Consider the following 24,200-nt stretch of genomic DNA (forward strand, 5'->3'; position numbering starts at 1 on the left):
AAGTCATGTGTTCCAGTCCCCTAATAATTTTTGTTGCCCTCCGCTGGACGTTTTCTAATTTTTCCACATCCTTCTTGTAGTGTGGGGCCCAAAACGGGACACAGTACTCCAGATGAGGCCTCATCAATGTCGAATAGAGGGGAACAATCACGTCCCTTGATCTGCTGGCAATGCCCCTACTTATACAGCCCAAAATGCCATTGGCCTTCTTGGCAACAAGGGTACACTGCTGACTCATATCCAACTTCTCGTCCACTGTAACCCCTAGGTCCTTTTCTGCAGAACTGCTGCCTAGCCATTCGGTCCCTAGTCTGTAGCGGTGCATGGGATTCTTCCGTCCTAATTGCAGGACTCTGCACTTGTCCTTGTTGAACCTCATCAGATTTCTTTTGGCCCAATCCTCTAATTTGTCTACAGCCCTCTGTATCCTATCCCTACCCTCCAGCATATCTACCTCTCCTCCCAGTTTAGTGTCCTCTGCAAACTTGCTGAGGGTGCAATCCACACCATCCTCCAGATCATTAATGGGGATCTGGGGAGGGAACCATTGGGTCTTTTGACATGCAAGAAGAAGGAATGTAAGCTGGCTGTGGCTTTTACTACCAAGAAAGCATCTCTGGCTTTGGTTTTGGGAACGGGCTGTCTCGCCTCTTTAGCACCCCCTTGTAAATGTTACTGAGGGAAATATTTCTTTTGTAGCCTATTGTGAAGGAGTCCCAGAGTACAAACAATGGGCCCAGGCCTGCAAGGTGCTGAGTACTCTTCTCTCCCATTGAAGTCAAAAAGTTGAAGCCACTTGGCCCTCTGCAGGCTGGATGTAAATGAAATGCGTCTTGAAATGCATCCACTTCTGGGTTGGAGGACAGCAGCTGATGCTGTACACAACAGTAGAGGGAAGGGGAAATTTTCGTCCAAGGTCACAGACATGGGATCCATCACCCTCATTAGAGGTCCCATAGCACACTTTTTTTTAAACAGGCCTGTTTCAAAAGTCTCCTTTTTTATCAACTTGTATTGTGCCAATAGCTGTACTAACTAAGGGCTTGTTTGCACAGGGCAGCAAAGTGCACCAGAGGGTGCGATTTGTAAAGCATTGTGCACTAGGTATCTCTTTAGCAGGCAAGTTAGGGCACCACATGTTGGAATGCTTTACAAATCATACCCCACTAGCGCTCTGTGCCAGGACTGTGTACGCAAGCCCTAAGCTAGATCCACATCAATCAAGCCACTTAAGGCTTGATTTACAGTATCTACCTTGGAAGGATGAACTACCAGGTTTCAAACCTGTGGATGGAGGACGTCAAGATGTTGCATATCCGACACTTAATTGTTGTAGCCAGATCTGACTTCTGTATCTGGAGTTAAGGAACAGGCCTCTAAATGCTGCTTCGTGAAATGACACTTCTTTTTTCAATTCAGCTGGCAAAGCTTCTCCTCTAGCATCTGTCTTCTGGCTCAGATGTCCGTGAATAATATATGGGTGTTGGCCGATGTACAGCGTAACCTGAAGCAGCCCTGTTCTGTTTGTATCCAGCAGGGATGGTTGTCATAATGGCTACCATTCCTGCCACTGGACTCAAGAGTGTGTTGGACTTTTGTCTTTTAACTAAACATTGATGGTCTGAAGAAATATTTTATTTTGAAGTAGATGTGATGTAGCTTGACTAAATATTGTACTTTTTTTTCTAATATTCTTGTAACTTTCCTACCAAAGTACAGTCCTGCAGTAGCATCTAATATCTGAGAGGCTACCAAGTTTCTGATATTGACTAGATTGTAAGTGACTGTGTTTTGTGGTTTCATCCTAGTCCCCTGTGGATATTGCTTCATGTTAGAAAACCACCATGGAATTTAGGCATACGTCTTTATGATTGATGGACTCTCTTCCAGTGGAGCCTTGAGCCTGATTAGCAGAGGTTACTGTCAGTCAGGATAGAGGTGCAGTTGGCACACTTGTTTGTGGGCCTAGGATTAGAACAGCAGGCAGTGTTGCAGATCTGGTCTGAGGTACATGACATGACATTTTGCATAGCACTTACCTGCACTGGACTTCATAGATTCCAAGGCCAGAAGGGACCTCTATAATAGTCTAATAGAACTTCCTCAAAATCATGCCTAGAATAGATCTTTTAGAATACCATCTTGATTTAAAATGATCAGTGACAGAGAATCGACCCAGTTCCAATGATTGATTACTCTCTCCATTAAAAATTTACACCTTATTTCCATTCTGAATAGATCTAGCTTCAGTTTATAGTCACTGGATTGTTTTCTCTGCTTGACTGAAGAGCTTATTAACTATTTAACCTGTGGATGAAGGACGTCAAGATGTTGCATATCCGACACTTAATTGTTGTAGCCAGATCTGACTTCTGTATCTGGAGTTAAGGAACAGGCCTCTAAATGCTGCTTCATGAAATGACACTTCTTTTTTCAATTCAGCTGGCAAAGCTTCTCCTCTAGCATCTGTCTTCTGGCTCAGATGTCAGTGAATAATATGTGGGTGTTGGCTGGAGGGGAGGGATAGGATACAGAAGGACCTAGACAAATTGGAGGATTGGGCCAAAAGAAATCTGATGAGGTTCAATAAGGATAAGTGCAGGGTCCTGCACTTAGGACGGAAGAACCCAATGCACAGCTACAGACTAGGGACCGAATGGGTAGGCAGCAGTTCTGCGGAAAAGGACCTAGGGGTGACAGTGGACGAGAAGCTGGATATGAGTCAGCAGTGTGCCCTTGTTGCCAAGAAGGCCAATGGCATTTTGGGATGTATAAGATGGGGCATAGCGAGCAGATCGAGGGACGTGATCGTTCCCTTCTATTCAACATTGGTGAGGCCTCATCTGGAGTACTGTGTCCAGTTTTGGGCCCCACACTACAAGAAGGATGTGGATAAATTGGAGAGAGTCCAGCGAAGGGCAACAAAAATGATTAGGGGACTGGAACACATGAGTTATGAGGAGAGGCTGAGGGAGCTGAGATTGTTTAGCCTGCAGAAGAGAAGAATGAGGGGGGATTTGATAGCTGCTTTCAACTACCTGAAAGGGGGTTCCAAAGAGGATGGCTCTAGACTGTTCTCAATGGTAGCAGATGACAGAACGAGGAGTAATGGTCTCAAGTTGCAGTGGGGGAGGTTTAGATTGGATATCAGGAAAAACTTTTTCACTAAGAGGGTGGTGAAACACTGGAATGCGTTACCTAGGGAGGTGGTAGAATCTCCTTCCTTAGAGGTTTGTAAGGTCAGGCTTGACAAAGCCCTGGCTGGGATGATTTAACTGGGAATTGGTCCTGCTTCGAGCAGGGGGTTGGACTAGATGACCTTCTGGGGTCCCTTCCAACCCTGATATTCTATGATTCTATGATTTGAATCCCTCAAGTCGACATAAGATTCCATCAGTGATTGCACCAGTGCCAAATACAGAGGTAAAATAACCTCTGCTCCTACACGAGATTTCCTTATTTATGCATCCTGGGATCGAATTGGCTCTGTGGGCTCTGCTGTGGCACTGGGAGTGCATGGTCAGCTTATTATCCAGCAGGACTCCCAAATCTTTTTCAGAGTTGCTGCTTCCCAGGAGAGTTGCCCATCCTGTGAGTATGGCCTACGTTCTTTGATCATTGTTGCATGAATTTACATTTAGGCATATTAAAACACACATTGTGTGCTTGTGCCCAGTCCAGATTGCTCTGAATCAGTGACCCTTCTTCAGTATTTACCACTTCCCCCAATATTTTGTCATCTACAAACTTTCAGTGGTGTTTTTATTAATGACTTGGCTGAAAACATAAAATGCTTAAATAGCATAGGGCCAAGAACCAATCACTATAGGACCCCACTAGAAACACATCTGCGTGATGACTGTTACCTTTTTACAGTTACATTTTGAGACCTATCAGTCAGCTTTTAATGCATTTTAATGTGTGCCATGTTTTATATCTTTCTAGTTTTTAATAAAAATAAAAATGTCATGAAGTATCAAGTCCAGTACCTTACAGGAATAAATACATTCCGTCAACACTGTTACTTTTGTCAACCAAACTTGTAACCTCATCAAAAGGTATCAAGTTAGTTTGACAATCTGTTTTCCATAAACCCATGTTGATTCTCACTAATTTATTAATAAAAAATTAAAGGAGAATAATATAGAGTCCCACATCAGTCACTCCATTATCTTGCCTGGGATCAGTGTCAGACTGACAGGCCTATAGTTACACAGGTCATCCCATTTACTCCTTTTTAAAAATTGGCACAATATTCGCTTTCTTCCAGTCTTCTGGAACTTCTCCACTGTTCTAGGACTTAGTGAAAATTTAAGATTAATGGTCCACAGCTCCTAATCAGCTCTTCTAAAACTCTCAGATGCAGGTTATCTGGCCCTGCTGATTTTAAATAATGTCTAACTTCAATTGCTGCTGTTTTTAACACCCCCACTCCTCTCCCCCCCCAAAAAATACTAATGGAATGGAAGGAGTGTCATCTGATATGACTATATCAGTCCCCCCAATACAGAAAAGAAGTATTTATTGAATACTTTTTTTACTTTGTTCTTATTGGTCATCCTGCTATTTCTCCTAGTAATGAAGCAGTACCATTGTTGGGGTGTTTTTGTTCTTAATCTACTTTAAAAAGGGAGATTTTTTTTATTGTCCTTAACTCTGATGGCTATAGATATGTGTCCCTTTGCTTTCCTTATCAAAGTTTCTAACTTCTGATTTATATTCATTACTATTATCTTCCCCTTTTTTCCATTGGTTATATAATTTTTTTATAGCTGCCTTTACTTCCCCTCTAAACCAGGTTGGTCTTTTTAACCAGTAGGTTCACAGTCTTCTGCCTCGATTGTGGCTTTTGGAGCATCTTGTAAAGTGTTGTTAAATAATTCCCAATTATCATTCACATTTTTCTGATTAAATTCTTCCTCCCAGATTGGATTCATAATAGCTTTCAGTTTTGTGACAATGCTCCTTTTTAAAGGTGTGTGTGTGTGTGTAAATAATCACTGGTCTAAACTCTGTTCTGTTTTGATCACATGTATAAATTTGCAGTCATGATCACTTGTACCTACGTTACCATTAACTTCTAGTTCTGTGATCAGTTCCTCTATCTGTCAAAACTGGTCTAGTGTAGAATTCCCCCGTGTTGGCTGCAACGCTATTGCATTAGGAAATGTGTCCTATCTAATATTTAGACATTCCAAAGATGTGTTATACTTGCAACCCGAAACCTACAGTATATATCTTTCAAACTGAAGTCCCCTATCATCACACAGCTTTTTGCCCTACGTATTATTGATAGGCACATAAGGAGTCAATCACCCTGTTCTTGATGATACTCCGCTCATTGCTTTTGTGAGCAGAAAATTCACTAGCAAGAAAACACTCTTCTTAAAATATACTGAAAAATTGCTGTGGGACTCTGTATGTTGTGTGAGTTTAGCTGGACACTCTTAAGGAATTTTATTCTGAACCTCTTAAATCTGGGCCAAAGAGAGGCAATCAGTATTCCTGCTTCAGGAAAAGACTGGACTAGTGGCCTTTGGATAAGGCAGTAGGTACCTGCCAGAAGAAAGGAAAGGGAAATTTTTAGGCCTAACTTTGTCTGTAGGATCAAATTACATACTAAATTGGGGGAAAGATGGATGTGCAGGCACTTAAGTACTGTGCTGATTGTGATCTGCCTGGCTGGAGAGAGTTGATTTAAATATTCCACTGATTACCTTGACCTCCCAACAGAGCAGAAAGAGCGTGGTCGTCTGGTGGATAGGGCATTGAACTGGGACTCAAGAGGTCCTGGATTCTATCTCAGTTCTGCCACTGACCCATTGTATGACCCTTGGGAGAGTTCTTTTGCCCCACTTTCCCACCTCACCTTTTGCCTGTCTTGTTTCTTTAGATTACAACAGGAATCTCTGCTACACAGAGTGCTTAACACATTAGGACTCCAATCTATTGCAGCTTTGTCAAATGTTTCTTATGGCTAGTGCAGTGGTTCTCAAACTGTGGGTCAGGACCCCAAAGTGGGTCGTGACCCCGTTTTAAGGGGTTGCCAGTGCTGGCATTAGACTTGCTGGGGACGAAGTGGAAGCCAGAGCCTCACTACCCAGGGCTGAAGCCAAAGCCAGAGTACTTCAGCCCCGGTTAGTGGAAATCAGGTTACAGGCCCCCCCGCACCTGTGGCTGAACCCCTTGGGCTTCAGCCCCTGTCTTCCTGGGGTCATGTAGTAATTTTTGTTGTCAAAAGGGGGTCGTGGGTGCAATGACTTTTGAGAATCCCTTGTCTAGTGTCTCTAAACAAGGTGATCCTTGATCTACATCAAAAGGATAGCGTCCTTTTTTTTAATTAAAACAGGAACTGTTGCATTAAAAATGCATTCATAGCCTTTCTCTCTGCAGTGGTGTGTATGCAGAGCTTTCCTGTGTCTGTCCGTTTGGCAGTTGCGTGGCCCTGTGTGCTTTGTTGATGTTGCAGTTGAGTGATGAGTTAAGGAGATTCTTGCATCTCCTGCAGCTTGCTACATGGCAGAGAACTCTCCCTCCATCCCTGGTGGGGGAACACTCCTGTCTTCTAGCTCGGCTTTAAAACATATGATTTGCATTATTCAGAAAACCAAAAGAAACCAATCAGAGGGATGCTGGTGGGTTTGGGGGTGGGGGGCAGGGAGGGTAGGAGGGAATGTGCAGGAATAGGGAAGAAATATCTCCTGCTGGTTGAAAAGTCCAGCATGGAGAAGATGAAATAATTAAAGCATTTCATGCTAGATTGCAAACTTCTTAAAAAACAAAACAAACAAACAAACAAAAAACATTGGAAGGGAGAGAAATCAGACTGTGTAAAGATTTCCGCTGTTCATCTCGTACAAGGCAGTATGTGGAGTTCTGCATCTTCTCTTATAATTGGAGGATTTTTTTTTTTTTTGGACGATTGTGCAAAATGCTTGGAAAAGGCTGTGGAGGGGTGTCTGTCTTAATAAGAATCTGGCGCTGTGACTTTTCTGTTTCAAGTAAACAGTCTCTCTGCCCTCCCCTCACTCGTTCCCTTCCTCCACCCCTTCCCTTAGTCAGTCCTGCTCATGTGTTTCTATTTAAGGGCTGCAGTGCACACGAATATGATTGGCATCCACAGCCCCCTCTTGACTTACAGCTCAAGCCTTCAAGAGTGGAGAAGGAGCTGAGCCTCCGAGGGGAGAACTGTTTATTTTTTCTTTTGGTTTCCTGGGGGGGAATAGCTCTGCTGTGGATTTATGCTGCTTCTACCCTGGATTTTTCTATCTGAATGGGGACAAGGATTGTGGCAACCATGTTGGGAAGAGGTTTATTTTCAGAATCCGTCATGAAACTTTGATTAATTCACTATGCTTTAAACTTTTTTTTTCTTCCTCTCTAATGTTCCTCTGTGCTGCTGGGTTGTGGGCCAGAGGAAGCTGTTTCTATATGGCCAGCCATTTGGGGATATGCTGCGAGCCAAGGTTTTGTTCTGATTGGCTTGACGGTGGTGACAAATTGGCCTATCATGAATTGGATGGACGGCGGTCGCTCTCGAGGAGCCATGGCTGGAAGCTGGCTTACAGCTTGCTTTTTCCCTTCCCCAGGTGCTGATGCTAGTTCTGAACCCATGATCCTGGAGCAATATGTGGTGGTGTCCAGCTATGAGAAACAGGAGAACTCTGAGATCAGCCTTCAGGCTGGGGAAGTCGTGGACGTAATAGAGAAAAACGAAAGCGGTGAGACACTTGTACCTATTTTTCTCTCTAATAGTTTGGTGGTTCGTTCCCTTCATTCTCTCATCATTTCATGTCACTATACATTAGTTCCATCTGGTCTTGTCTGGCTGAGGATGTTGACATTTCCCCCTGTTGGTTTGGGCGGGGGGCCAAAATGTTGCCTTCTGCTGTAAGAATGTCTCGTAAGCTTGTTTGTTAATTAGCCAATGTACATTAACAGAAAACTAAGGCGGGAGGAGAGAAGGATCCACAGCTTGTGCGCATACTTATTAGAATAATACGTTGCCCTGCTGTGACTTTTTTTTTTCTGGGGGGGGAGGGTCTGTCAGCATTTCCATTACTAACAACTGTTTCGGGGGGGGGGGGAGATTTATATACAGCTGTTAAAACTTACTCTGGGATGAAGACTTGGCTTGATAGCTCAACTGTTGGCCCAAAATGTAAAAGGGATGAGACACTACGTAGATTCAGTAAAACTTTAAAATTGCTACTTGCAAAAAGTATTGGTGTGGCCTTTTTCAGGCAAAGAATGGGAGCCTCCCTGCTAGCAATGTAGGCTGAAATTCCCTTATGCTGCCCTTAGAATAACCAGTGTTACCATTCAGAAAATGAAATTTTGGCAGGTGATTTGGTTAAAGGTTGATGTGTGGTGGCTTTGCCTCCTGGAAGTCTGTTTTCCAGCCAGGCTAATGAAATGCTTCAGAAGCTATGTGTCCATTTGCAGCGCTGAAAGAGTTAACTGTTGGCTAGCCTCATGCCCATTTGCTTGCTTCTGCATGTGCCCCCGTCCCCCTCATGCATCAAAACAAAACGGTTGCCAAAGATTTTGGGTTCAAAGACCTATTTTTCTCATGTTTTGCCCAGAGGAGCCATTGCAGACGACTAGGTACACTCACAGACTAAGGTCCTAATCTTCAGAGATGAACATCAGCAGCTCTCATTGACAGCAGTGGGAGTTGTGGATGCCAAAGGATCAGGCTTTAACAGAGAAATGTCCTGATCTGTCAAACATCCCTCCAGACTGGTATGGAGGGAGTGTGTACATTCTGAAGGTGAATATTTTCACTGGACAGCAGTGCCACAACTTTACAGAAGGCGAGTGATGCACTCAAGGAACAGTTAGCCTGCTAGGTGACTTAGAGCGGTGTTAAAGGGGGGTGTGTGTGTGTAAAACACACAGATGCTTGCTAGTGAAGCCATATGGTCTTTTGGGCATACAGTACTGTGTGCTTTTGCAAAACTAGTAAGGAGGCCAAAGCACATATCTACCTAATTAAAAGGTGATCATGGGTGAAGGAGGAAAAAGATGCCATAAAATTGCTGCTCTGCTGATTGTGTTAAGATAGGGGTTCTGTTAATTATCCAATGCGCTAGCTCCCAGACAGTGGTGGGAGTTACCCATGTGCATCCCAAGGGCAGTATGTAGACCCCTTATTGTGGCAACTCTCCTTCACCTTTATGATGCATTCTCCTCTATTTTGGATTCCAAATATAACCACCATGGGGATTTGGACTGTTCAACAATTCAAAGGTATCTGGTTTCAAGTGAAGGGGTGGGGGAATGGAATTCCAATTCAGCCTTTCCTGTTTTGCCAAGGAAACACAGTTCATATGGTATTGAAGATCATGGTTGTTGCTAAGGTGGAATGTCAATGTTAAGTGAGATTACATGGTCAGAAAAGTTTCAGAGTAACAGCCGTAAGCAACTCTATGAAAAGGTGCCTTTTTAGAGCCATATCATGCTCCATTTACTCACTGAAGTAATATCACCAGGATTAGGGTTAAAGTCCCTTCTTAAATAATCATCTGTAAAGTCCAATAGAATAGTCGGGTGGGTTGTTACCCCCAGGAGGGTCATGAAAGCCAATTGGGCAGGGAGGGGTTTGCAAAGAGCTGAACGCTTTTTTAAAAAAAAAAAAAAAGTATTACAACATGAAGCAAGGGAAATCCCTCTCCCCTATTTCCTGCACACTCTTCCTCTACATGGTCAAGTATTCCATGCCAATGTCTCAAAGCCCACACACAACTTTTTAGAGGCTTAGTGTTGATACATTTTTTGACACTTTTATAGTATGTATAAAAGAAAGGGGTACGTAAAGGTTTTTGACTTTGAATAAAGGGGTCTTCAGTCTCGGACCTAAGAAGACTCGGAAACACTGGAGTAGTTTTATAGTCCCTCTCCTGTAGAACAGAGGTAGTTGATGATTAGTGGTGGGCGAGCATCCTTAGGTCTGGATGTTTGACTAAATCCCTGGCTGAGAAACTGGGCTGCCACTTTCCTAAGAATAAAACTCAGCTCAAACTTTTCAGCAACTCCTGGCCTGGGCCAGGCTGGAAACGCCGCAGGAATGGCCTTTTCCAGGGAATCTTGGGTTTTCAGAGTTGGCTGAAAATACAAAGCTGAGAAGTTGCACAGAAAAGAAAAGCAGCCAACAAAAAATAAATTGAAACTTCTTTCAAACTCAAAACAACATTCCCCGCCTCCTCCTCCCATCTCCCCCACCACACACACACACACATATTCTGGTGAGTTGTGGCTGATAGTTTGGATTTGACTTTACTTTATCTAAAACGTCTTGTCCATCACTAGTTGGTGTATGGATTATTTTCTTCAGGACAGTGTGATTACACAAACCCAAAGACCATTGGATTCTTGGACCTTTTTAAAAAAGGTGCAGTCCATAGATATGTGCCTTTGATAAATGTGTGGAAAATAGAATCAAATTGGATTCATTCTATCCTGATTGCATCAGGTAGGTTCACTTCTCTCCCTCTGGTCCAGGTGAAATATTCAGACTGGTTTACTAGGTTAACTCGAAGTGATGTTAGTTCTGAACAGCCCACATGCACAAACAATTGGATAGTGGTTAACTGTGTGGTTCAAATTTTTATCAGACTGAACTTCTTGTCAAGTGCATTAGACATCTTTGCTGCTTTCCTACTACCTTTGATGAAAGACTGATCGTGTAGTATGTAAAATCCCATACAGTATACGTCTGGCTCTGTGTTAAGGGTGCTTTAGGAAATCTGGGTATGAAATGCATAGGTAATTGTTCTTTTTAAGAAAAATCCTAGCAATCAGAATAGGATTGTGTGTTGATATTTCTGTGTGGTATCAAGTGTTTCATGGCTTTTTCCCCTCCAAGAGAGAGAGCAGCTCTGGTAAACAAACCATTTGTCCCTTAGTAAAAAGCCCAAAGCAGCCCTATTAGCTGAATGGGTCTGTATCTTGCATGTCAAAGTTTTGAAGTAAAGCTTTTTATATATGATGCTGTCCATTTTATTCTTGTCTAAGCTTCAGTTTTTAATTGTCCTTTGCCAGAAGTCATAGCTTCTTGCAGTGGTCACCAACCTGTCGATCCTGCGGACTCTCGCAGTCGATAGCAATCTGCGGCCACGGCCATGCAGCAGGGCTGCCTGCTGCTAAGGTAGGCTCCCTGCCTGCCACAGCCCGATGCCACGCCCGGAAGTGGCCCCCACGGCCCCTGGAATGGGGGGCATGTGGTTCTGCGTGCTGCCCCTCTCTGCCCCTGCAGCTCCCATTGGCCGGAAACCGGGAACTGTGGCGAATGGAAGCTTTGGGGGTAATGCCTGCAGAGAGGGGCAGTGCACAGAGCCACATGCCGCTGCCCCGGTCCCCCGTTGGCCCCTTTGGGAGTGGTGTGGGGCCTGGCAGGCAGGGAGCCTGCCTTACCTCGGTCGGTGGTGCAGCGAGGCTAAGTGCACCCAGCAGAAGGCCATACCCCAGCCCTGAGCCCCTCCTGGAGCCAGCACCCCAAACCCCCTCCTGCACCAAGCCCCTGTCCCAACCCTAATGGGCATTGAACTCACTCATCACATCAAATGATCAATGCTGGATAGTGTATGCTAAACTACTTTGGTACCTCAGCAGAGTTGAGGACTATTGGAAGGCCGCTATCGCTCTGAGTAATCGTGTGTTGCACTTAAATAGTCAAAGACAACATTCAAAACAACATTTTTTCCATAGACAAGTGATGGAATTTGAATCCAAACTTTGCAATTTAACTTTCCTAAAGTTTAGGCACATCCACACCCCTAACTTTGGTTAGGGTCCATACCTAATATTTAATTTTTCTTTTTATCAACCAAAGTAAAATATAGTGTCTGGTAAGAGAACGTCTTCATTGCTGTGCCTGGTGCAAGTTCAAGAGATGTCCAAGTCGTAAACTTGAAAACCCCTCTATTAATATCACAATGTCAATACAAGGTCAATGAGACACCTGAATACATTTTGAGACGCTTCCAGCCACGTTCTATCAAGCCTGTGGGTCACTTCATGCTGAGTTTCACTGCGGCTATCAGTGTCTACTTTTGTGGATGTTGGGGTACTTAAAGTAAATGCCCACCTGGGGTGCACAAAAATCTGTCTTGAGACCTTCCTCTGACCTCTGGGGTTCCGTGTAGTGGAAGCTATCCTATCCTACCATGGGTCTCTTTGGGGTATAGTCTCCCCTTGCTATGTGCAGTTATTTCCTTTTTGCCATTCATCATAGGTATGTATGTACATAAAGAAAATTATAGCACTTTACATTCAAAATCAATCTTCACTGTAGCTACAGCTGTTTCCTAGGCACTGTCTTTTCCATCTCAACGATTGCATCTGTGAAATGTTTGGAGTCTGCATGGTAGTAAAATCTTCCTGCAGAACGTTGTTGCTCAAAACTGAGCTCTGTGATAGGCTGACTCTCTCTTTGGGTCTTTGTGGCTTTTTTTAAACTAACCACTCCAAAAAACCCATGCAGCAAACTTTCTGCTGTTTGCCAGTCTTCACAGTACAAATGACTGCATCAGTCTGTGTAGAACTTTTGTTTAAAGAAAGGAAGGAGGGGGGAAAAAATTGGATTTGTGCTAACTTCATTCTTGCCAAGTTTTGGATGTGGCTTGAAATGGTCAAGTTATAAATTGTGGCAATGCTATTTGTAATGGAAACCCTGACAGGCCTTTAAGTATAACTGTACTATCAACCACCTTCCATACTGCTCTTCCTCCTTTTCTGTCCTGATCAGAGGGGTGGGATTGAGGGCTCTTTATACATAACCCATTGGGATTTACTTTGGTGGTAGAAACATGGGATGGCATTTTCAGCTGGCCTGAACAAGCCCATGGCTGTTTCCTTTGCAATTACATAACAGCAGACCTATTTCCAGTATTCTATTACACACAATATGTAAAGTAAACCTATTATGGCTAGTGTAATTTTATCGGGACCCAAGGGAATTTTTGGCAAGGGAAACTGCTCCTTTCTTGTAGCTTGCGGAGATTATCTTGTGGCAATATGAAGTTTCAGTTTTATCTTAATAAATGTCTGCATTCCAAATGGCTTTCTAATCTAGGAATTCCAAGACTTAATGGTTGTCCCCTACAATGTTAATGGATTTTGTGTACACCTAGCAATATACTCTACTTTATCATTGCACAGGTTCACTTCTGCTTCTTGATGGATGCAGGCTTAATTAGGAAAACTATACAAAGATAAAGGAAGGGTCCATTAAGACTAAAGAGAGCCTGCCTCCACGAAAATTTTGCCTTCTCAGATGGAGACCTTCTGCCTCCCTCTTCTCCCTTCTCCACAACCCATCCATTGCAGTCTAGAATAGAGTCTTAGATTGTTGGGGTGGGGGGGGTTGGTTGGGTTTTTTTTGGTTTTGTTTGTTCCTGTCCATGTGACACAGTGCATCCCATCTGTGGGTGGCTGGACTAGATGACCTCCTGAGGTCTCTTCCAACCCTAATCTTCTGTGATTCCATGATCTGTGCACAGGGCAGATTAGCCCCTAGGAATAGAATATGGAGCAAGGAACAGTCAGGCAAGGCTCCACCCCTCTCCTGTTCATTATCCCTGTTCTACAGGTCAGCGGAAGCCCAGGTAGATCTTTTATACAAAGATACCTGGCACTTTCACATTATCCTTTGCTCCTGGAACAACCTCCCTCTTTTGGTGGGCTGTACATTCTTGTACTCCTCTTCCAGATCCTTCCTCATAACTTGCTATGGCTTGCATCCCTAAAATTCTGTGTCATATTCCTGTTTTCACCACGACCTTACATCTTCAAAACGGAGGCGAAGGAAATGGGTGAGGACTAGAGAGAGACGAGGGAAACCATGGCCATGGACCCAATAGTGCTACGTAGACACTAGCAAACATATGTCTTCAAGCTTGCAGTGTAATACAGTACTGGAGAACAGTAAGCAAAGAGCCAAAATGTTTCTTCAATTTATTTAGAGAAGTAACCTTTTTTGTTGACGTAAATTGGGTGCAGCGCTGGATTCTTGGAAAAATTGTGGCGTGCAGCAGCATGCAAACTCACAAATGCAGTTATCACAGTGTCTTATAAAATTGCATATCCACCGGTTGCATCTGTAATACATTTGCATGCAGAATTACTGAGCGCGTGTGTCCGCAAACACTGTTTCAAGTGCAATTGCACATTTTTCTGGAAATTGGGCTCGCTGGTTCTCTGCTTACTCTCCAGTCCATGTTTCATGAGAGATGGTATGGTCGAGTGGATATGCTCCTGGACTGTGACTTGAGACTTGGTTTCTATTCCCAACTTTCCTGCTGACCTGCTGTGTTAAACTTTGGGCAAGTCACTTCACCTCTCTGTGCATCCATTTGCCCTCCCCCTGTTGCCTGCCTGTCCTATTTAGATAGTCCTAATGCTGAAGAGTTTACTGTCTCTTTTACTATGTGTAGAGTGCCTAGCACTATCTAGCTCTGATCTCATGTGGTCCTTTAAGTGCTACTGGAATATAATCAATAATCTGCCTCTTTAAAAATAGACACAAGAAGTGCTTAAATGTATGAAAAGACTTGTGGGCCCCTTCTTCAGCACCACTAGAGTCCCCACTTGAAGTGCAGGCTTGGGTAAATGGCTAAGATTTCATTTAACTCCTTAGAGATGTTGTCCAGTCACTCTATGAAAGGGGAAGATAAAGAATACACTTCAGTGTTTGGGATGAATGACCTGGACCTGTTGCAAATATGTTCTCTCAGTGGACAAGAATTGCTAACTCCTTGTCAGGATAAAGTTATGGACTGTGTGGAGGTAGGCAGGATCTAGTTTTTGAGTAAATGAAAGACGTGTCTGCATTATGGCTGCCTCTGCTTGGCTAAACCAGGTAGTTTAACAAGGCTCAACACCTTTAATGTCTTGCAAGACAAAAGCCTCGTGGTATGATATTGCATAGGCTCTAAGATATATTGTAGGATCATTTTGATGATCAGGCTAGTCTGATGGAGTTCGCCCTCAAAATGGGAACATTGCTGGCAAATGTGGGATGACTTCCAGCCCTAAGTAGTGAAGGCAGATCTGCCTCCATTTTCTTTAAATGCTCAGGCGCCCAGCAGCTAGAGGACATGGATTCTCTGTGCATCATCCATTGTTATAGCTGTCTAGGCTGTGTTTGGCCAAAGTACGCTCAGTGCTGCTTTGTGTCTGTCTCGTGATTGCAGTACTAGTGGCCTTGGCTCTGTGTGCCACACTGGAGAGTGCCGGGATAATAAAGGCACTAAAACCTGGATAAAACCTGGATTCAGTTCCCACCTCTGTCACAGACATCCTCTGAGACCTTTGTCAAGCTATTTAAGCTCTGTGCTTTGGTTCCCCATCTGTAAAATGAGAATAATAATGCTTCCTTTGTCTTGTCTACTTAGACTGTAAATCTTTGGGGCTGAAACTCTTCCTGTGTGTTTCTATAATGCCTGCCATAAGGCCCTGATCTCAGCTGGCCCGTTCCGGTACCACCATATGACGAATGGTAAACAAGCGTGGTGCACAAGGAACATTCAGAGTGTAATGTGTTATGGTGGTCCAGTGTTGTGCAATAGTCTTGTGATATTGTTTTATTTTGTTTTTATGGTGTCTTGCAAAATGAGTCCTTGATCTCAGTTCAACCTTTAAAGTACTACCAATATTTCAGAAGAGAAATCAGTGTGATGCAAGATAGTCGTTCATTTTGAATGTGTCACGGTGTCTCATTGTGCAACAGTCTTGATATTTTTCATCTTAGTGTAACACCCTCAAGAACTGAGGTTTTTTGACATGGCTCTTTTTTATTCAAAGATCTGAAGGGAATGCACCAAGAGGAGGACAAAACAGAAATCTTAGAGCGGTGGGGTATGAAACGAAAAAGCTTTCTCAGTCTATCCCACATAGAGAAGACATTGTTCTTCTTGCCCTACAATTTTTTATCAATTAAAATACTTGGATTAATGTCATCTGTCAGATGGAACAATATGGAATCTTAGGACTTAGCATTACAATGGACTCTTATGTTGGTGACCATGAGATTTGTCTGTTCCCCTGCCAGTGATGGATTGGCTCTCCAAATAGACAGGATAAGATATTGTGCAAACTTTAAGTGACCAGTGATGTGTGGTTCCCCTCTCTCTCCTCTTGGGAGGCTTTTCTGTATTCCAGTGACTTTGACCTAAATTTTTCTTTGATGGGTTGAGTCCCATAAGTCCTAGTCATGCTACCTTGAATTGTGGTGCATAGTTCCTCTCACCCTTTGGTGTTTAATCAACTTCTAATAGTTACAGATGGCTATCTGATATCACTATTATGCACTGCAAATACTTTTACTAGGAACACTTCCCCTCAGGACTGCCTGGTTGCATGCTCTGCACTAGCAGAAAAGGTCATAGTTAAGCAGTTAGTCAGAATGATGGTTAAAGTGACGTGGGTCCTGCTTGGTGCTTGAGTTGGTCCATGCAGAACGATGCATAACCCATTTAGATCAGCCTCAGTGCATCTCTGCATAACAACTAGCCTTACTAATGTTTGATTATTAATGTGTGTTTTCTTGGATTCCTTGGGTAAACTCTGTCTATGGTAGGGAAGCTAGTGACTGTTCCCCACGTAATTTTAACTCCTATTTGCTTATCCAACAAAATTTAAAGAGGGGCAAAAATATAGAGATATGGAAGAAGAGGTGATGGGATCAGGAAGTTCTAAAGCATTGGCTTCTCCAAGGAAATCCTACATATCGCTACCCTCCCCTGCTGTGAGCACCTTTAATTCCATTGCTTCATTTTAAAAACAGTTCTTACAGTAAACTCATTCTTGAAATGATTTTCTTAAAACTGCCAGCGTCGTCTTGATGGTCTTGTTTGTTGCTCTCTTGGCTTGTGCAGAAGAGACTCCTCAGAATACAAATTCTATCTTGTTATGGAGGCATTTAAAGTCAAACATTTTGACTTTTGAATGTTTGTCTCTGTTTCAGCTGACTTCAGCTCTTTCTGTGGCACACACCCTATTAAGCTAGCTGAAGAGGGCTGCTGTTAGTGGCAAGTCACCAAGTGTATTGAACACCAAATTTGTGTAGGTTTCTTTTTTCCTGTATTCAGTAGGTGCCCGAGACTCCAGTCCTATGAATAGGGCCCTTCCTTTGCTTCACTCGAACCTGTGTAACAAGAGGATCATGGAATTAATGCCTGAAGTGCTGTAATTCTGCGCAAGTGGGGATTGGACCTCAGTGTGGTACAACTGCTCTCGGAAGCCCATCTGCACAGTCAGAGCAGCTTGCGGTTTTTTTGGTGGTGTAAGTGAGGGGCAGGAGGAAATTGGAGCCTGGGAGCTGCTTGTTCCCCATAAGACTTCATGGATTTCGGAGCAGTGACTTTGTGGCTGCCAGATGAGGATGGAACTCCCTCAGCGTCCCCCTCCAACATCTACTTTTGATGCTGTTAGTGGGTGTCATCACGGTGCAATGTGAAGGCTGTAAGCCCATTTTCCCAGCATGTAGGTTCTGGCATCTTCAGAGTTGGAGTTCCTTGTGGATTCCCTGGGTCCACAGCCTGACAGTCTTTCCATAATACTTTCCCACCTTCTTGAGGGAAGCTTTAGGAGAAGCAGTTCAGCAGTGGGCACCCCGTAGAATTTTCTGTATCTGGTTCCTGGCCATTCAGGCCTTGTACAGTACAGTATGGCCTACAGTAACTTATTGTCTGAACACTTAGGTCTGTACAAGATTTCCCCCACCTCTTCCATGAAGAGCCAAAACTCTTAAAACGTTGTCATTTTGTAGGCACCATACAAAATACACCATACCACCATTGAAAACAAATTATTGACATTTGATTATATCTAAAGCCTTAATAGGAAGAGTTTGCCCCAGCCTTGAAGCGCTCTAGGGAATTGTAAACATATATAACGCGCACACAGGTGGCTTTTACCTACCAGTGATTAAACCAGTGGAGATGTTTAGTAGGGGTTGGCCACTGTTACCCCTCTTTTTAAAACCTCTCTGCAATGATGGCATTTAGTAAAGACACTGTTGAATTGTTAGTACGTACACACCCTTTTCTCTCACTTAGCGTAGCAAGTAACAATACCTCCCACATGCAGTTTAGAACACAGACATGTTAAATTCTCATTTATCCTATTGTCTTCTAAGATTCATGCAGCGAGATGACTTCTTAACTAGGTATTCCACATCTTGCTTTTAAGTTCTTGCCTTGCTTCCCAACCTTCTAACCAGCTCTGTCCTAGACTATGCTGCCCTCGTGGCCAAGTAGGTTGGTAGGTAGACAAGGCACACAGCTTTCACTAAGCATTCTTGCTCATGGCCCAGGATGGTAACCTAAAAGGAAAAATAATTGCACATAGCATCCCTTGTTGGACCTTTACTCGTTACCTCCTCTGTTTATACAGACATTGCCAATTTTGGAACCATGAAACCTCCCAAAGCAAAATGCTTCCAAGGAAAATCTGCTTTTCATATTAGAACACTTTGATTGGGTTTCCTATATCTGCCAAATAGGTCACCAGCTCAGCAATGCTGCAAGAACTGACTGACTAGCTCCAAGAAGATCTGCGGATATTAAGGCCTTCCCGTCAGTTCTGTAATTTCATTTGGGGGTTAGATTTCTGGGGTTATAGCAGCTGAAAAACGATTGTTTCCCTGGGCTTATGGGTTTTTTTGTTTGTTTTTTAAAAAAAAGCTTTGTAAGTCAGTGAGGCTGTTAAATCAGATTCTCCTAGCCAATCTAACATTTTCTGCCTTTTGTTCTATTAATCAGAAAAGTGATTAATATGATTACACGTGCAAGTTTTTGTTTTGTTTGATAGTTTGAAAAACTGGCCTAAAAATAATCTAAACAAAAGACTGATGGTGCATATTTGTTGTGTCAATTGAGGACAAGATTAATAAAGCATGAGGTGACTGTTTTTCCCCAAGCTGTACAGAAAATAAGCAGTTTCTAATATTATCTTGGCAGTAAGTTGGAAGGAATAATCATGAACAGACAAGTTTCAGTTACAACCAGAAATTCCATTTTTTTCTTTTTTCTTTTCTTTTCTTTTTTTTTGGCTTTCATGTTCAGTTTCCCCACAACCCAATTACTCAGCCCTTCTCAAATGAAGCAAAACCTGTAAAAGTAATCACCTTGCTTATTAAATTCATAGAATAATCAGAGTTGGGGTATGACTTAAAAGAGATTTGTTAAGGGTTTTTTTTGTCTGAGGTTAAACCTTGAACTTCCCAGCGTTCTTTATTGTAAAGACCTTACTTTTTTCTTTTGGTAGAAAAGTTTTGGATCATGGTTGTATTAACTAAAGTGTTTCTGGCTCATGTTTATTATGGAAATGGCTGCCTTGGTTCTCTATTATACTAGCTGGTTTCTCTTTACTGCTTTTCATTGCCCGTACTGTGACACATCTGAAAACTTCACCTGTGAGGCACCAACTTCAAATGGGCTATAATTGTATTGGGAGAGTTCTCAATTTCTTGGTAATAGTGACACACACTTCCTACGCTTCATTTGTGTTGTGTATGAATTCACTTGCTATAGGGGTACAACTACCTCCTGGTAAGACAAAGTGATCTGCTTTGAATATCACTGTTGTTCTTTTAAAATGATTTGATACTCTGTTCAGCTTGTCACAGCCTTGAAGCCCTCTATAGAATTTTAAACAATATAGATGCATAGGTGACTTCACCTACTGGTGAAATGCAGCCACCTGTGGGATAAAAAGCAGTGGCTTTAAAGAGTGGATAGCAACATTATACGCAAGTTTAGTGACAGGAAGACTAAGTATAAATACCAGAATGCATTGACACTGCAGGGCAAAATTAGGAAAGCAGACAAATTGTGTATGAACAAGAAACTGCATAGAACATTGGGGGAAATACCCCATCTTTATGAAAAGTGCCATGGGATTCTTTTTAAAACCACAAGTTCTGCTGGTAGACATTTACCTTACAACTCCACCAAAAAGATGGCACCTGAATGATGGAGGTGCTATCTACTACCATGCTGCACTTTTGGCTTAGGGTTTGGGGACAGGAATGCTACACTGAATTGCCAACCCTGCTTTGTGTGGCACCTGGATGGTCCTTGGAGACCCCTCATCCCATCTGGGGTGCACAGATGGACTGAGCTGATGTCTCCTCATTGCACTGATTCAAGGTGACTGAGATTACCTCTGGAGGGTAGGCAGGATGAACTTGAAACCCTAGGATTAAACTAGTGACTAATTCATTTATTCTTGAAGTCTGCATTTCAGTTGGTGAGGAGCTCCACCATGCAGACTGACTCACAGGAGTTAAGATGAACCTGTGTGCATATCTGAAAAGCAGGACTGATAAATCCCTCTGCGGTCTGTCTCTTCAGTTTTGCAGACAGCAGGAGGGAAAAAAATGCATAGCTCAAATTTACTAACATTAATGGGAATGTACTGGGGGAGGGAGATCTAATTAGCAAACAGAACATGGAGAACAATGACTACCAGGAAACCGGGGAAGGGGGCAGAATGTTTAGAGTAAGTGTGACTATTTTTGGCAATAAATTTTTGTAACATAAAGGCATAAAATGTACCCCCCCACCCCAACAGAACAGTTACTCCACCCCATCCCTACCCACTCTCCCATTCAGCAGACAAATAAGACTGCCAAGGGCTCATGAGAATGTTTATCAAACTTGGGAGGAGCAAAAGCGGCAGGCAACCATTTTCCTTAACTACAAGTTAAATTACACACCCAGCTATTCCAGACATCTTGGTGTGTTTTAGGAGTCAACTGTGTGTGTTTTAGCTTGTGATTTTGTTTTTTAAAATGACAAATGGGCAGCCAGGGCTTGGTGTGAGATGTTCTGCTCAGTTGGAAACTAGCAAGGATATTTTTGTTTCTCTTTCTCCTCCGCAAAAATTTCCAGGTTTGAGAACCAGCCACATAAATGAAAACAATTTTCCCCAAAGGGTCTCCCTTGCAACCCATCCCTTCCTCACTGTGAGAATGCTGTCTGTGGGGGAAAGGGTGGAGATTAAGACTAGATGACTCTAGGGATAGTTCATAGGATACTTTGCAGACACTGGTTTGAAACTTATGTTGTGGAGTGGCCTTTGTAGGGAAATAAATTACTGCTCTCAGGCTGGTTCCTAGTGGATTATTGTCTACATCCCAGAAACCAGGACCAAATTTGGCACCTTACTTTTCAAGTGTTGGCAAAGAGGCCAGGAGTGAGTGGACCGCAGGACCTTTCCCATGTGGTCCTGCACCAGAAGCGCCCAACGTTGCAAAGCGGAAGGAATATGCAAGGTTAGCGGTGGCACTTGATTGCCCACAGACCTCATAATGAGCTGGTTTCAGAGTAACAGCCGTGTTAGTCTGTATTCGCAAAAAGAAAAGGAGTACTTGTGGCACCTTAGAGACTAACCAATTTATTAGACACAGCCATGGTCCTGCTGACCCACCAAACCAGCTAGTGGAAACCAGGCTGTGCCCTGAAAAGATGTCATGACTACAACTTTCAGGGGGTGCTGCCTCGAGGGGAATTTTGGCTGAGTCAGCTGTAACGTTTTTCCAGGGGATTTTACAGCAATGCAACCTCCTCCTCTACCCTTGTCACAACAAGCTGTTGCTTAAAGCCCTAGTGTCATCTCCAATCCGTTTCACTATCATGCAGTAAATTTTTTGATTTGGAAGACAGGTCAGCTTTAAGTTTTCCAAGCTTGGCTAATATTGATGGCATATTTATTAAATAACTTATCTTTGCTGAAGCCACTTGTGTTTCTCTAGCATCTGCCATGACCTCTGCATGGCAGAGAATCCCCTGTGAGACTGGTGACTTCTTGCGTCTCAGATCAGCTATGGTAATCACCGAAGACTTTTTTCAGCTCGAAAGACCTGGTGTCTCTAATGAAATGTTGCTCTAATGTAACCAAGGTTGTAAATTGGATATGACTGGAAGTTTGCCTCAGTCATCCCTAATGATGTGAAATTGTAGGCTTTTTTCTTAGCTATTCCAAAGCTATGACTCGTCTTGAGTATATGGACTATACTTGCACTTATAAGGTCTAATTCTGGAGCCAGTTTGTCCACTGGAACTTTGTTAGTGTTTTGTCTTACCAGTGAATTGGCAGGAGAGAGGCTGAATTGCTACAGCTAAGCATTGACATACATTGGCTAAACTGTCTCCACTTAAAGCAAACTTTGCAACTCTAGTACATAGGGTTTAGTAGGAGGCAAGTACAGAGGTCAGAATTACTTATCTCTGACTTTTAAAGTAAAAGTGAAATGGGCTGAAGGGAAAGTGGGATTGAGGATAAAGAGGTAAGTGAGAATCTTTGTAAGTAGCAGTGTTAAATAGCTTGCATGCTCTAGGCAACTTGTGCCTTAACTCAAACACGTTCCTCAATTGTATAGTGGTGGTTGGTCACTGTAATAGGAGGAGTTTCTGGAGAGGCCTTGGGGGTTTTGTAACTATCTAGATGGAAATAACCCATTCACTTCCCCTCCTGTGCTGCCTACCTTCTTTGTTCTGTGCACATATGACTAACTCTGGGCAAGTTAGTGGAAAAAGGTTCCCTGCAAGACAGACAGAAAACAAAGGAGCAGTTGGGATGGACAACTGACTGTCGTCCTTTCTTTCTGAGATCTTAGATGACACTGTCAGGCATGGATTTTTAATCCAAGTGCAAAGCCCTCAGAAATGCTATCTAAGCTCAATGGGAACAAGAGGTGCTGATGAGCACCTTTGAAAACATTCCAAAGAATGTTGTTCATAGCACCTTTTTGTACATTTAAAAGCAAAAAGACATTAAAATGGGCCTTTTTATGACACATGCTGTTTGTTGCAGTCACCATGAGTGGTTGAAACCCACTCTTTCTACCTAGGTGGTTTTTTGTTTTAATAATCACATTCACTTCTGCTTTTCTGTGCCTATTCCTCTCTTGCTTTTGTTCGTCTTCCTAGTTTGGGGAAAAAAGCAGAATATAATTATGGTTCTTTATTTTAACTTTCTCCTTTCTCTACCCCTTCCTTTATCTGTTACCTTCTTAACACGCAGCACATTAATTTAAAGTTGGTGAGGCAGGCACCATAGGCCAAACTAAGTGGAAATCAGAACTCCACTGAAGTCAACTAATCATCTTAGATTTGTTTCTGTAACTGGGAGCCAGATCTGGCTCCATGTCTCCTCCTTTTAATCTGTCTCTAGTGACATGCAAAGTTATAACGCTGTATACATCCCAACCGAAATTGGAAGCTCAAGTTTCCCAAGAAGCATAGAACATTGTGCTCGTTGTCACTGGCTCATGCCTCTCATTAGGCTCTGGAAGTAACATGGTGCTTATCGAAAATAAATACACTCTGATGTTTCCCAGTAATGTCAGCTAAAAGCAACATGCACGTGTGACTAGAAATGGCTGAGTTTATGGATGGCTCGAAAGAGGCACATTACATTTAAGGAAACCCTCCAGTTGACAGACACAACCAGACTGTGCTGAACAGGGGCCTCTCCTCCTAGGCTAATCTCTCCCTGTTGGTTTGGAGGGCTTGGAAACTGTCATTTCTGGACACTTGCAGAAATGAAATCTGCTTCCTTAAGTGCCAAGCAAGAGTTGAGCAGTCATAAATTCTCACAAATATAAAAGCATAGATTTTTCTTTTACAGGCTCCCAAGAGATGCCGTAGCAGTGTAGTCAAAATTTAGTGTGCTGGCAGATAAGAGCTGCTTTTGAAGTACTGGGGCATCAGTGCAGGCTTCAGTCCAGCAACTTTCTATCTGAGTCTGTAACTGGGATGGTCCATTGTGTCCTTTTGTATCTCAAAGCCAATGGCAGTCTCTAGCTGTGTGCTTCAGTTTTACCTTCTCGTCCACTAATAGTTGGACATCAAACTTTAATCAGTAGGACCCTAGAGCCAGTGACAAGCTACTTTGGGGCTACTTTCGGCAGGAAAAACTCCTTATTACAATAAGGAGCCTCCATGTGTTCCTAGCAACTTAGCTTGTAATTCCTTCAGGGGGAAACTTGCTAGTTTGTAGGGCTCAGGTACTAGCTTGTTCATCTCACTAGGTACACAGATGTACTGATGCGGTCATACAGGTGGCAATATATTTTCATGTAGCTCCATGTTTTGTTTCTGTGTTTGCTGTCTTCGGTAAAGGCAGGATTCTTGCCTGCTGCTGGAAAGGGGCATAAGGAACTTGTGCAGACACCTGCAACTTCTAACATC

General features: G+C 43.0%; 1 protein-coding gene across 6 annotated transcripts in view; it reads left to right on the forward strand.

The window, feature by feature from the left end:
- SH3PXD2A (SH3 and PX domains 2A) overlaps nt 1-24,200 on the forward strand; it is a 383,399-nt gene that overhangs the window by 282,941 nt on the left and 76,258 nt on the right. For all 6 annotated transcript variants that reach the window (XM_084634157.1, XM_084634156.1, XM_084634159.1 and 3 more), the window contains one exon: nt 7,590-7,721. In XM_084634157.1, coding sequence (XP_084490283.1) covers nt 7,590-7,721 — 132 coding nt within the window. The remainder of the gene's footprint in view (nt 1-7,589; nt 7,722-24,200) is intronic.

This window comes from Lepidochelys olivacea (assembly GCF_965140295.1).
Source record: "Lepidochelys olivacea isolate rLepOli2 genome assembly, chromosome: 7".
Classification (NCBI taxonomy): Eukaryota; Metazoa; Chordata; order Testudines; family Cheloniidae; genus Lepidochelys; species Lepidochelys olivacea.